This window comes from Bufo gargarizans, chromosome 10 (genome assembly GCF_014858855.1).
Source record: "Bufo gargarizans isolate SCDJY-AF-19 chromosome 10, ASM1485885v1, whole genome shotgun sequence".
In the NCBI taxonomy this organism is placed as follows: Eukaryota; Metazoa; Chordata; class Amphibia; order Anura; family Bufonidae; genus Bufo; species Bufo gargarizans.
Window position 1 is genome coordinate 81,949,635 of NC_058089.1, and position 15,589 is coordinate 81,965,223.

At 43.7% G+C, this 15,589-nt stretch overlaps 1 protein-coding gene across 1 annotated transcript in view; it reads left to right on the forward strand.

Annotated features, from left to right (window-relative positions):
• The first annotated feature begins 12,240 nt into the window (after positions 1-12,240).
• SLC38A8 (solute carrier family 38 member 8) overlaps positions 12,241-15,589 on the forward strand; it is a 38,934-nt gene continuing 35,585 nt past the window's right edge. The window contains exon 1 of the mRNA XM_044271070.1: positions 12,241-12,429. Coding sequence (XP_044127005.1) covers positions 12,241-12,429 — 189 coding nt within the window. The remainder of the gene's footprint in view (positions 12,430-15,589) is intronic.

Sequence of the window (15,589 nt, forward strand, 5' to 3'; positions counted from 1 at the left end):
ATTTAGGCCAAAAATGTGTTAAGCATAGCAGAATAAAGGGGGGCACTGAATCAAAGCCCCTGAAATCATTTAGAAATTTTCAAAAGCAAAAAGTTGTTTTTCCCCTTTCCGTCGCTCCAGCTCTTATAAGAGTTGCACGATAGCTTGGTTTTTTAAGGAAATGTTATTCTATTTTGGCAGCCTTGTCAGGTGCATGTACATTTGCATAATATTCATATTGTGAGGAAAAGTACAACCCAAAAATGTTCTCATTACAGTTAAATTGTATGTACTTAGTCATCATGGTAACACCCGCTTGGTAAAGGATATGTGTCATCAGAAAATGACCTATTGTTTAAATCATGTTTTAATGTTAAACATATTTTTGAATCATTTTGGTAATGTTATTTTTCATGTTAATATCTATATTTAAACAAAAACCATAAAATCCTGCAGTTTCCGCACTGGTCACTAAGCCTTATAGTAGGCGCCACTTCTTGGTCTGTACAGATCACTTTACTGCAATTATCTACTTATATGTCACTCTAATCCTGCCTGTAATGATATCACCTCTATGTATAGATAAGACAGCATCCCCCATTCACAATAGGTGATTGTCAAACCTTATCTATTCTTTCCTTGTACAATGACCTCTGCACAGGTCACTGAGTATGCCTAGAAAACTCTCCCTAAGAGTAGTTTCACACTAGCGGCAAGGCTGTACCGGCAGCAGCACAGCAAACATGCAGAGAGGTGGCCGGAATAAAAGTATGACATGTCGTACTTTTATTCCGGCGCCTCTCGGCATGTTTGCCGTGCTGCCGCCGGAACTTCGGCCCGCCCCCATTATAGTCAATGGGGCCGGAGCGGTAGCACAGATCCGACAGTCTGTTCACCTGCTGGAACAGCCTGTCCGAATTCATTGCCGCTAGTGTGAAAGTACCCATAGAAGTCAATGAGGCCCCCTCCTGACCATTGTGTCTTTTGACCATGGGGTTGCATTAAAGAAATTTTCTTAATGCTTTGTAAATTCTGTTAACCTCTTCCCAACCAGCGCAGTAATAGTACGGCACTAGCCGGGTCTTTAAAGATGGCACCCACTCCTGAACACTGCGGGCACCATAGCCGCGTGTGGCCGCCTGCTTCTTATAGCAAACACCCGCGGCTCATGTCTGCAACCAGCAGTAATGCCGATCGCGGACATTTAACATCTCAGATGTGGTGCTCCGGCTTCCCCGTGCGGCGATCGGAGGAGTCGGAGCTTGTGTGCACCAGCCCCTGTCTTTGTGAATGACAGGAGGCTGCTGCACAGTATTTCCTATGGAGCCCTTGCCTGTAATAGGGCTCCACAGGAAACAAGCAATTTTCTCATAGACTCCAATGCTAGTGCGTTGGAGTCTATGAGAATAGAAATTTTAATGATTGCATGTTTTAGTTCCCTATGGGAACAAAAAAAAAGTTTATAAGAAAAAAAAAAAGCAAATCACCCCCTTTTCCCATAATAAATAAAAAAGAATAAAAAAAATTAAAAAATACAAAAAAGAAAACGCCCATAGTATAAAAATTAGGGTCCATTTAAGCGTCCGCAAAATATATCCCCATACGGCAAACAGCAAAACGGAAAAAAGCGTCCAAATAGGCGATTCGCCGTTTTTGGTCGCTTCATTTTCTACAAAAAATTAAATAAAAAGTCATCAAAAAGTCATACACACCCTAGAATGGTATCAATGAAAAGTTCAGATCGCCCTGCAAAAAATGAGCTCTGTACACATAATTACAAAAAAGTTATAGGGGTCAAAATCTGGCGACTAAAAAAATCAAACAGATTTTTTTCCCCACTTAGAATTTTTTTATCACTATCAAAACGGATGGAAAATATACATATAAGGTATTACCGGATTCGTACTGGTCAGTTTTATCGTACATCGAACGTCATAAAAAAATAAAAATAAAGGTAAAACTTTTTTTTTTGCAATTTCACCCCATTTGGAATTTTTCCCCGCTTCCCACTACATCATAGGCAATATTAAATGGTGGCATTGAAAAGTACAACCTGTCCTGCAGAAATCAAGCTCTCATACGGCTATGTGAAGAGACAAATGAAATAGTTATGCTCTGGGAAGGCAGAGAGCGCAAAACGAAAAAAAAAAAAAAAAAAAATTCTGGGGGTTAAAGGGTTAAGAACAGCTCAGTCTAGATGGCCGCCCCCCCAAAAATCATGTTTAGGAAATAGAAGAAATACATCTGTAATCAGAAAATAAAAACAGATTTGAAAAAAATATTATCTGCTTCTGTCTGGTTTTAACTGGCAGATAACATTTCATTAACACATTTCCTTTAATTAAAAATGTTTTTTTTCCCCACACTCGGGTTGTGTGACCTATCAAACATTTTCCCCAAGCCAGTGACAGAGAGAGACTGGATTACTTCCACTACTAGTACCCCTACTACTACTACTACTACTACTACGACGCAGGTAATATACCAGTAATAATACTACCAATAAAATAATATACCGATAATATTACAACTACTACTACCAATACTATACTATGCCAGTAATATACCAATAATATTACTACTACCAATAAAATAATATACCATTATTACTACTACTATCACCAATACTATGCTATGCCACTAATATGCAAATAATACTACTACTATACAAATACCATAATATACCAATATTACTACTACTACTACTACAAGTATTACTACCAATACTATACTATGCCAAAAAATATACCAATAAGGGTCCATTCAAACGTCCGCAACGGTTTTGCGGACCGCACATAGCCAGCACTATAATAGAAATGCCTTTTCTAGTCCGTGTCTGCAGACAAGAATAGGACATGTTCTATTTTTTTGCGGGGCTGCGGAACAGAAGATCGGATACACGGTGTGCTGTCCGCATCTTTTGCGGCCCCATTGAAAATGACTGCAAAATTGCGCAACGGATGCAGATCCATTTTGCGGACGTGTGAATGGACCCTAATACTACCACTACTTATACTATACCATACTATGCCAATATTATACCAATACTACTATTGCTAACAATACTATACCATACTATACCAATAATACTATTACAGTACCAAAACTATACAAAAATACTACTACTATTACTACCAATACTATACCAATGATACTACTTCTACTATTACTACCAATACTATACCAATGATACTACTTCTACTATTACTACCAATACTATACCATACTTCTTCACAGCTATTGGATCCCGGAGAGAGCCCTGGCTGATGTCACTGGGGTTTCCTTTCATAAAATACCATACTCTATTATTAGAAATGGAATGGATGTGGACAATGTAAACCTAGGCAGTCTAAAGGGCCTTTTACACAAGGCAAATTGTGCCAGAATGATTGCTGATCTGCATTATAAATTCATTTTTACACAGCCCTAGACAACCTGAATGGGGAATGAATGATCATTACTACGATTGTTTGCCCCCCCCCCCCTCCCCTCCCCTCCCCCCTTGCAGTCTGCATATTGTCAGCTGCACATCTTCTGTTTACATGTGGTGATATGCTGCCTACAAAATATTTTTGATGTCGGCATTTTGAACTAATTCTGGTTAAAAAAATAAAAATGGAGAGGAGGGGATCTGATTAAAGATAAGCATACTGGATTTATATTGGTTTTGTTGTAAATATATATTTAATTTGTATTGTTTTTGTCATCCTTTTTTTTTTTGCACCTTCAAAAAAAGTGTATTTCTGAAACAATGCTTTATTCCTACACAGCTCTATAGAGAAAGCGGCATTAGAAGGGGGTCCCATACTGTGCTTTGAAAAAAAAAACAGGTGTGCAAAAAGAGCCATTAAAAATCCAAAGTGGTAAATTATATACAGGCAAAAACTGTGATTAAGTTAACAGTTTTTAGTTTTTTTTTTTTACTTTTTGGGGCCAAGAAAAGCCAGCTACGAAATTATGTGTGAAGGAATCCTTAGGTTGTTTTCATGTGTAGTTTTTTTTTTTCTGCACAATTTTTTTTATTTATTCATAAATGGCAGATCCAGTTGTTAGCTGAAGGTCTATGGGAAACATGAAACACACAAGCGTTTTTTGCTCCTGGTGTATTTGTTAATTAGTTGGTGTGTTGTTGTTTTTTGTCCTTTTTTTTTCATTTTTTTTTGTCCATTTCTGGATCTCTTGCTGTTTTCAGGTGTTTTGTGAACACCTCTATAGGAGATAAATGCCATGAAGAAAACACTACTGACAGCGCACACAGACCCAGACCCAAAACCCGTCTGCAAAAGTAGTGTAAAATGGTTCAAACTTGCGTATCTAGGGTCTCTACAGTTTTTTACAACATGCTTGATAAGGGGATGGGGTGTAGCGGAAAGGGTGCAAGGCCTCAGAGGTGTCATTTTGAGGCACAATTTTGCCGCAATTCTGGAGTGAAAATCTGTCTCAAAGTAAGCCAATCAATAGATAACAGGGGAAGACAAACCCACTGCCCAGGAAGAGCAGTTCAGCCAGGGCCTGGAGGAGGAGAGGAGTGCAGGAGATCCAGAGCTCAGGGGTGGCGTGATGCAGTGCAGCCAGGACCTGGAGGAGGAGAGGAGTGCAGGAGATCCAGAGCTCAGGGGTGGCGTGATGCAGTGCAGCCAGGACCTGGAGGAGGAGAGGAGTGCAGGAGATCCAGAGCTCAGGGGTGGCGTGATGCAGTGCAGCCAGGACCTGGAGAAGGAGATGAGTGCAGGAGATCCAGAGCTCAGGGGTGGCGTGATGCAGTGCAGCCAGGACCTGGAGGAGTAGAGGAGTGCAGGAGATCCAGAGCTCAGGGGTGGCGTGATGCAATGCAGCCAGGGCCTGGAGAAGGAGCGGAGTGCAGGAGATCCAGAGCTCAGGGGTGGCGTGATGCAGTGCAGCCAGGGCCTGGAGGAGGAGAGGAGTGCAGGAGATCCAGAGCTCAGGGGTGGCGTGATGCAGTGCAGCCAGGGCCTGGAGGAGGAGAGGAGTGCAGGAGATCCAGAGCTCAGGGGTGGCGTGATGCAGTGCAGCCAGGACCTGGAGGAGGAGAGGAGTGCAGGAGATCCAGAGCTCAGGGGTGGCGTGATGCAGTGCAGCCAGGGCCTGGAGGAGGAGAGGAGTGCAGGAGATCCAGAGCTCAGGGGTGGCGTGATGCAGTGCAGCCGGGACCTGGAGGAGGAGAGGAGTGCAGGAGATCCAGAGCACAGGGGTGGCGTGATGCAGTGCAACCAGGACCTGGAGGAGGAGATGAGTGCAGGAGATCCAGAGCTCAGGGGTGGCGTGATGCAGTGCAGCCAGGACCTGGAGGAGGAGAGGAGTGCAGGAGATCCAGAGCTCAGGGGTGGCGTGATGCAGTGCAGCCAGGACCTGGAGGAGGAGAGGAGTGCAGGAGATCCAGAGCTCAGGGGTGGTGTGATGCAGTGCAGCCAGGGCCTGGAGGAGGAGAGGAGTGCAGGAGATCCAGATCTCAGGGGTGGTGTGATGCAGTGCAGCCAGGGCCTGGAGAAGGAGAGGAGTGCAGGAGATCCAGAGCTCAGGGGTGGCATGATGCAGTGCAGCCAGGGCCTGGAGGAGGAGAGGAGTGCAGGAGATCCAGAGCTCAGGGGTGGCGTGATGCAGTGCAGCCAGGGCCTGGAGGAGGAGAGGAGTGCAGGAGATCCAGAGCTCAGGGGTGGCGTGATGCAGTGCAGCCAGGACCTGGAGGAGGAGATGAGTGCAGGAGATCCAGAGCTCAGGGGTGGCGTGATGCAGTGCAGCCAGGACCTGGAGGAGGAGAGGAGTGCAGGAGATCCAGAGCTCAGGGGTGGCGTGATGCAGTGCAGCCAGGACCTGGAGGAGGAGAGGAGTGCAGGAGATCCAGAGCTCAGGGGTGGTGTGATACAGTGCAGCCAGGACCTGGAGGAGGAGAGGAGTGCAGGAGACCCAGAGCTCAGGGGTGGCGTGATGCAGGGACAGAGCAGCTGTGGCAGGCAGAGCGTTGTGTGGCACTGAAGGAGGAGTGCAACATGGATCGGTGCAAGGGAACACATGTGTCAGACAGGCAAGGCCCCAGAAGCGCCCAGGCAAATTCTCCGCTGTAGCAAAGAGAAAGGTCCCGCCTTAGAGAGAAAGAGATTGAGCACCAGGGTCCCTCACCCACTAGCAAGATCAGTAAGTGTGGCCCCCGAGAGACTGTATAAAGTTAAACCAATTCCACAGAGACTGTAGTTACACCCTCCCTGCTATCAACTCAGTTTCTTAAAGAGACAAGATCCCTATTGAAAATAAAATGACCTGTATGACAAGTACAAGAGTTTGTTGCTGTACTGCAAAATCATCTTTAGTAAAGCCGTTCCAGTGTTCCTCAGATGTCGGAGTGAGTTTGTCGCCATCCACCTGCGTACCTTACACCTGCACCAGCCTGAGCCCCTGTGATAAATCTGGTGTAGGACTAAACAGCTGTTCTAAGCTTACGCCATACAGTTATGTTCAAAATAATAGCAGAGAGGCATCACTAACCTGATAAATCACTGTTTTTGGTAGAAATGATAATTCTACATGGCAAATAATTTACTAGGAGGTGTAGTAGAGTAATAGAAACCCAACAGTCACAACATGCATGCTGCTGATTCTGTGTAATTGAATCACTAATTAAAAGGGGCATGTTCAAAATAATAGCAGTGTGGAGTTTATTCATTCAAGTCATTCTTAGAAAAACAGGTGGAAATTATTGCCCTTATTTAAGGAAGGAAGGCAGCAAATGTACATGCTGGTTACAGTGCATTTCTGAAATTCTGAGGAAAATGGGTTGTTCCAGACATTGTTAAGAAGAACAGCGTACCTTGATTAAAAAGTTGATTGGAGAGGGGAAAACATATAAAGAAGTACACAAAATGATAGGCTGCTCAGCTAAAATGATCGCAAATGCTTTAAAATGGCAACCAAAACCAGAAAGACGTGGAAAAAAGTGAAAAACTACCATTCGAATGGATAGAAGAATAGCCAAAATGGCAAGGACTCAGCCAACAGCTCCAGGAAGATCAAAAAGTCTAAAGTTACCCGTGAGTACTGGTACAATTAGAAGACGCCTATGTGAAGCCAAGCTATCTGCAGGAAGCCCCCGCAATGTTCCACTGTTAAAAAAAAAGACATGTGCTGAAGAGGTAACAATTTGCCAGAGAGCACATTGACTGGCCTAAAGAGACATTTTGTGGACTGATGAAAGTAAAATTGTTCTTTTTGGGTCTAGTGGCCGGAGACAGTTTGTCAGACGACCCCCAAACACTGAATTCAAGCCACAGTACACTGTGAAGACAGTGAAGCATGGTGGCACAAGCATCATGATATGGGGATGTTTCTCATACTACGGTGTTGGGCCTATTTATCGCATACCAGGGATCATGGATCAGTTTGAATACATCAGAATACTTGAAGAGGTCATGCTGCCTTATGCTGAAGAGGAAATGCCCTTGACATGGGTGTTCCAACAAGACAACGACCCCAAACACACCAGTAAACGGGCAACATCTTGGTTCCAGACCAACAAGATTGACATTATGGAGTGGTCAGCCCAATTCCCGGATCTTAATCCAATAGAAAACTTGTGGGGTGACATCAAAAATGCCGTTTCTGAGGCAAAACCAAGAAATAGAGAAGAACTGTGGAATGTAGTCCAATCATCCTGGGCTGGAATACCTGTTCACAGGGGCCAGAAGTTGGCTGACTCCATGCAACACAGATGTGCAGCAGTTCTCAGAAACAGCGGTTATACAACTAAATATTAGTTACATGATTCAAAGGAAAGCAAAATCTTCAAACATTTTTCAGTTTATATAGTGAATGTTTGAGTTTGTAAAGAAGAATACAAACACTGCTTTTTTTCTTGAACAGTCTAATATTTATTTTTCTTCAATTTTTTTAGAGGAACAACACAAATTTGATATATTTTTCTTCATGTTTTGATTTGGAATAGAATGTGCAGCGTTCCCAATGCATTTGTGTGTATGGAAATAGAAGCTATGAGAAGGATTTTGAGCTTTATACACGTTTTTAAACAAATTGCTATTATTTTGAACAGAACTGTATATAGGATTAGTAAATCTAGGCCACTCTGTGCAAAAAAACCCCACCAGAAACAAACACCACAAAAATGCCTCCAAAATTGCAGGCGGAATTTTTATTTTTTTACTTTTACTGATAAAAAATGCCAGAGCCAAATTGTGTGTAGGGAGCTTAAGGCCCCTTTAACACGGGCGAGTTTTTCGCGCGGGTGCAATGCGTGAGGTGAACGCATTGCACCCGCACAGAATCCGGACCCATTCATTTCAATGGGGCTGTGCAGATGAGCGATGTTTTTCACACATCACTTGTGCGTTGCGTGAAAATTGCAGCATGTTCTATATTCTGCGTTTTTCACGCATTTCAGGCCCCATAGAAATGAACGGGGCTGAGTGAAAATCGCAAGCATTCGCAAGCAAGCAAGTGCGGATGCGATGCGATTTTCATGCATGGTTGCTAAGGAGACGAGGGATGAGCGACCCGGGTCCCCATTTACTTTATTATTTTCCATTAAACCATTGTTACATTGGAAAATAATAGCATTCTTTAATACAGAATGCAAAGTGAAATGTCACTTGAGGGTAAAAAAAAAAAAAATCATTACTCACCTCATACACTTGATTGCGCAGCCGGGATCCTCTTCTTTGTTCTTCTTGAAGGACCTGCAAAAGGACCTTCGCTGACGTCATCACGCTCATCACATGGTGAGCGCGGTGACGTCAGCACAGGTCCTGCTGAATGAAGATAGAAGGACCTTCTATCTTCATTCAGAAGGACCTTCTATCTTTATTCAGCAGGACCTGCGCTGACGTCACTGTCCCCCACTATGAATAATGGCCCCATAGGGCCCTCCAGTATGAATAATTGCCCCATTGAGCCCCCTCATTATAAATAATGTCTTTCTTAGTGCCCCTCAATATATATATATGCTTGTGCCCCATTCTGCCCCAGTATAAATATAATGGCCACCCCTCCCCCCCTTCCCCCCGTAGTGTGGACACACCCTTTTTTCTCTGAATAAACTCACCTCATCCACTTGCACGCACCGATCACTCACTCCTCACTGGAGGCAGAGGCAGCAGGACCTGAGCTCCCTGGGTGATCATGTGACGTCATCATCCTGGTAGCGCAGATCCTCTGCATCCAGTGAGGAAGGAGGGCTCGGGGAGCGAGTGTCCCTGCGCCTTCAAGTGTTATTTTAACCCCTGAAAAGCCCTTGTAGCTGTTTTTAACAGCCATTAGACGGGTGCACTCCTGTCCGTACAGCCGTTAAAAAATGGGACAATTAATTTGAATGGAGTCTGTCTGGCCGTGAAAATGGTCAAAATAGGACATGTCCTATATTTTGACAGTCGCTATTCGCGTAGGGTAAGGACTTGTTCAGCAGATCCGGTGATGTTATAATGGAAAATAATAAAATCTACAGAACACCTAACCCAAACCCGAACTTTAGTGAAGAAGTCTGGGTTTGGGTCTGTGTACCGCATTCATTTTTTTCTTACGCGCTTTAAAAAAACCTGAACATAGGAATGCAATCGCAGACAAATCTGACTGCAATTGCGTACCTACTCGCGCAGGTTTCCCACAATGCACCCTGAACGCATCCGGCCCTCACCCGTGACGGCCGTGTGAAAGGGGCCTAGGGCGTGTCTATATTCCAGTCTGCAAGCAATGGTTCTCTGAAAGACGGACCCACCTTCTGTGTGCATTCCACATTTTTCTCACTCCCATCAATAGGAAGGGACTTTTCCTGTCTGCAGGTGTGTGGGTGGCCTAAGGGTAACTGCGCATGATGTGGATTATGTGCCTTTTTTTGTGAGTATTTTCATGCAGAATAATGCAGCGTAATACAGTACCAGAATATGAATGGGACTTGCCGTATCTCATGTACACTATGCATATTTTTTTCGTGTGTAAATTGACCTGCAGTGGGGATTTTAATATCCGCATCATGTCAATTGTTTGTGCGATTCTGCACCTTATATGTAGTGGTTTTGCCGTTTTACTCGTTGTAAAACAAACGTCAAATCAAATTCATGTGTGAAGGTGACCTAAATATGTTTTGGCATTGGAACCTCTGAATATGCACCTGCAGAGAAACAAATTGAAGGGGTTGTCTAACCCCTTCACCCAGGCAGCCCCTCTGACATGAAATGCTCCGATGCCCTCCTATGCCCTGCTCTGTATACCTCAAGGCAATGGCTTTTTTTTGTTTACAAACTGACACTGCTAGGCAGAGGCTTCCACCTAGCAGTGTTCCCTGTGACATCAACGGCATTTAAGGAACGCACTTTAGTGCTGTTTTACAGACTAGGGCAGCGCTATAGCCCACAGATTAGAGCTGGTGATGTCACCGGGAACACTGCTAGGTGGAAGCCTCTGCCTAACAGAGACCCGGTATGCTGAAAAAGTCCTTACCCTACGCAGAGCAAGGGAGAGCATCGGAGCATGAATCGCGACTGTCAAAATATAGGACATGTCCTATTTTGACCATTTTCACGGACAGACAGACTCCATTCAAATAAATTGGCTGTTTTTTTAACGGCTGTACGGACAGGAGTGCACCCGTCTAATGGCTGTTAAAAACAGCTACAAGGGCTTTTCAGGGGTTAAAATAACACTTGAAGGCGCAGGGACACTCGCTCCCCGAGCCCTCCTTCCTCACTGGATGCAGAGGATCTGCGCTACCAGGATGATGACGTCACATGATCACCCAGGGAGCACAGGTCCTGCTGCCTCTGCCTCCAGTGAGGAGTGAGTGATCGGTGCGTGCAAGTGGATGAGGTGAGTTTATTCAAAGAAAAAATGTCTCCACACTACCGAGGGGGGCATTATATTTATCCTGGGGCAGAATGGGGCACAAACATATATATAGAGGGGCACTAAGAAAGACATTATTTATGATGAGGGGGCTCTATGGGGCAACTATTCATACTGGAGGGCCCTATGGGGCAACTATTCATACTGGAGGGCCCTATGGGGCCATTATTCATACTGGGGGGCACTATGGTGGCCATTTGATGTCCCAGGGGCACTGCAGGGAATGAGAAAAACGGCCAGACGACCAAAAAATGGATGCACAAATGGTTAAAAATGACTATGAAAAACAATGTGTCCATTTTTTAATGGCCGTCTCTTTTTCACCGTCGTGTCCATGTAGCCTGAGACTGAAGCCGTTCCACTCCATCAATTTTCTCAAAAAGTGCATTTTGGCTGCTGTGACAAAATACAGATCTTACTCTATAAAGAGATGGATTGTAAGTTTGTAACACATGACGCAGCTTTTAAAAACTGCTCATGCATCCAGGTCAGCGTTGCTCTGGTTGTCCACCATGGTGGGGAGAAATGGGTCATTTTTGAATAAATGTGAAATCTGCATGGCTTGTCTCCACACGGAGTGTAAAGACTCGTTTAGGCAAGTAGATAATCGTTACGATTCATGGTGGACCATAATGTATGTAGAGACGGAACGATTTTTTACTAAAAACGCTTGTGAAATTGTTGATGCAAAGAAGTAAATTATCGTTAATGAATTGTGGTAATGTAAATGTGCGACCTTTCGCCGATAGGCACAATGACTGTCTGAACACTCGTGTCGTCAATCGCCTGAACGATTATCTACTCGTCTAAATGAGCCTTTCGTCAGTCTCCGTGTCATTTCATAGATGTGACTGTCTCATTAAATTTACAGAGGGGTGTAAATTTACATTTAACAATGTCCCTCAAGACACTTTTATGGCATTGACGGTAATTATATTCTCACAATGCTTAACCTTTGGTTGGAGATCAGGCTAACAGAGTTGGAATTGCCTCCACCAGCAGAGTCCCACTCTCATGAGAGCTAATCTGTCTGTTTGCAGACAGGCCACCATCTAATCACACACACTCCCTGTCAGTATCTCGCACAGCCCTGTGAGATCATTTACTTAATTCAGGAATCTTGCTAATTAAACTTGCAAGTACATTCATACCGTGGACTAGGGACAGTCCTTCTAGCTCGTGCTGGCCAATGAATGGAAAGATGGTCCCTCTCTTTTGTGTCTCTGATAAGTAGGGGGTAATTGGATAATGTTTTGTAGTTTCTTCTGAGAGCTCAGGGGTTAAGTTAGAACAAAAAAAAGCCCAAAAGCTAGGTCAGATCTATGGGAGGTCCTCCTGGTTAAAGTTATAAGCATACTCGATCATTGTCCTAGGCCAGTTTCTAAAAAAGAAGCCTGGAGGATGGAGGAACTGGCAAGAGAGAGCATCAGCTTGCTGGCCAAGCCAGGTGCGGAATGTGGGACCCCCAATTTATCTTCCATGGGAGCCATATTTATTATGTTGAAGTCTGCGTTGGGGGCTGGACTCCTTAACTTTCCATGGGCATTCAACAAAGCAGGTGGGATGCAAACAGCTCTGATGGTGGAACTGGTAAGTAATGGTCTCTGAAGATTTACCTGTCAGTACTCCTTCATGAGACTTCTTCCCATTACAATTTTGGTGTTGTGTCCATGTAATTATGTGACATCGTGGCTTAATGGTCATTACCGGTATCAGTCTGTTAGTAGTTGCTGTACTAATGAACAATCTGTATTGCGGGCATGCCCACTAGTTGTGTCCAAAAGTATACAATGACTATCCATGTACATCAACTATCTGCAGTGACACTGGACTTACCTTCTGGAATTCTCCTTTAACCTTTTGATGGTGAATAGGCTAAACCACGTGCCATAATTCCCCAGGCTTCTTGCTGATTTTTGTTAACCCTATAATGCCAATATTAAGTCCAAGAAATAAATGTTTATCTGTCTGGGAGAGATTTAATAGTAGGACTAGGGTAGGTCACCATGTGGGTTTTCCTCAGTGGTCAAAATCCAAGGCACCAATGTGGGAACCTACCCTGTAGCCACTTTCGCATTATTTTGGCAGTATTTTGCAAAGCCACAACCAGGACTGGAACCTGCAAAGAAAACAGGTCATGAAAAGAGTTGACTCATGTTCTCCTGGCTTTGGCTTACAAATACTGACCATGTGAAAGTGATCTAAAGGAGCATTGTCCTTGTGTCCTGCTGGGAATATCACTCGTATCAACTGCTGGTCCCAATGCCTGAAAGAACTTTTTAGGAGTACAGAAAAGCTGAATTGACCAGCGCTTGTTGATGATTTGCTTGTATAAGTAAAGGACCCTTTACCAGTGCCCAGTTGAGCAGACAATTGTCGGGAAGAAAACGTTAGTTCCTGTCAATTGCCTGTTTGTCTATGGAGGAGAATGCTGCATTTACATGCATTAATCTCCTCCACAGTATGTAGAGGAGCGATTGCTAATGCCATTGCAGAGCATGTTTAGGCAGCACATTCTGACAGATTTGGAGGGTTTCTGCAAAGAAGAGTGGGCAAGGCAAAATGTGCCATGCTGATAGACCCATACCCAAAAAGACTGAGTGCTGTAATAAAATCAAAGGGTGCTTCAACAAAGTATTAGTTTAAGGGTGTGCACACTTATGCAACCATATTATTTTATTTTTAATATTTTTTCTTCCCTCTACCTAAAAGATTTCAGTTTGTTTTTCAATTGAGTTTTTATTTTCTGATTGCAGATTTTTTAACTCTATTTCCTGAATATGATTATGGGGGCGGCCATCTTGCCTGAGCTGTTTATAACAGCATTTACAAAGCATTAAGAAAATTGCTTTACAGCAGCCCCATGGTCCATAGACACAATGGTCAGGAGGGGACCTCATTGACTTCTATGGAAGAGTTTTCTAGGCATGCTTTGTGACCTGTGCAGAGGTCATTGTACAAGGAAAGAATAGATAAGGTTTGTCAATCACCTATTGTGAATGGTGGATCCTGTCTTATCTATACACCGAGGTGATATCGTGACAGATAAGTGATCTATACAAACCAAGAAGTGGTGCCAATTATTAGACATAGTGGCCAATGCAAAAAATTGCTGAATTTTATCTTTTTTGTTTTAATATACGGAATACAATGAAAATTAAAGACTTCATAATTATTATTTTTTAAACATAAAGTGATTTCAACATCAAGTCATTTTCTGATGAACATTCCCTTTAATTATTTTCAAATACTGTTAAGAATAGCTCAGACGAGATGGCCGCCCCATAATCATGTTCAGGAAACAGAATAAATAAATCTGGGCACAATGTCCCCCTCCACCAAAGTCACAATCCCCTGAAATTAGAGCTTTACAGGCAAAATCTCAGCACTACCTCACGTAAACAGCTTACCCTATATTTCATTTTAGGGGCTTATTTGATGCAGGCAGTATTTTCACTTGAGGGGTTTACTTGTGGTTTTGAATGATTTTCTATTAATGCTGCCCTATTATGTTGTGTCTAATGTACAGAAACCTTCAGTATTATGGAGTAAAATGCAGGTTGTGACTAGAAAAGTCGCCAATGTATTAAAAAGTCACAAGGGGAATGATTAATTTGCCCCTATGTGTCTGTAGAATAACACCCTCTTCTGTCCATCCTTCATAACCTTACTCTCTTCTATATTATACAGGGACATTTGTTTGTTTGCACTGCAAGTGCAGTGCCCCAGTACTGGAGATATCTGCAAATGGTTTCTAATGCTATGTTCTGTTATATCATGTAATGTACACCTAGCATTGCCTGGTATGGTTGGCAGGGACAGGGTTAACAACCCTGGACAACCCCTCTCAGGAGGGGCAGGAGTGGGCTGGTCCTACTTCCTGACAAGAGAGAGAGTAGACTAGTGTGAAGGAGGGAGGAGGAAGGAAGCAAGTCCATGTGCTCCTTCTCCTTAGGCCTCAGGATCCAGAGACTTACCAATCTCTATGAAAGTTACTGCTTCTGCTACAGCCAGAAAGAGAGAAAGAAAGAGCTCAGAATCTGCTAAGGCATAGGCGTCAACAAGCAACTACAGCTAACAGGACTTTGCTGCTTGTGAGGGATAACAGTTAAGACAGCCATCACACTTAACCATGTCCTGGCAAGAAGTGCCTCTAAAACCTGTATCCCGCAGAGGACACTACAGCCACAATTACCAGATTACAGTTACCAGCCAGAGATTCTAGAGAGAGACTTTAGAAAGATAGCATACCAAGAGTGCTGTTATTTGCCATTGTGATAACCTACATACCTCGCCATCTTGGAAAAAAAATTTCACTGTGTTAAGATTATTGTTGGATATACTACAACTCCTATTTTGCTTCTACCTCTGGCCTGGTTTTCTGACTCTTACCTCACCATACGCTGTTCATTGCACTAGCTCCTGCCAGGCACCCATACAACCACCAACATCAAGAACACCCCAAACTACCGTCAGGCAGGAGGCCCAACTACAGGGAGTGCCCGAAGGAAGAAAGGGTGCACCCTCCTCTCACCGCACCGGCCCTGGGAAAGCCACTGTCACACATCCTATAGTCAGAGCCACTACCACTCATATCTGGCTCCTCAAGGGCTCGCAGCACAAGTTCTGCCTAATTCAGCTTAATCTTCTCTGTCCTGATCCGGTTATGTACCTTTTATTCATGCCAGTTCTCTATTAGGATCTAATTAGGTATATAATATTGTCCTGGTGAACAAGAGGAGGATGAGGT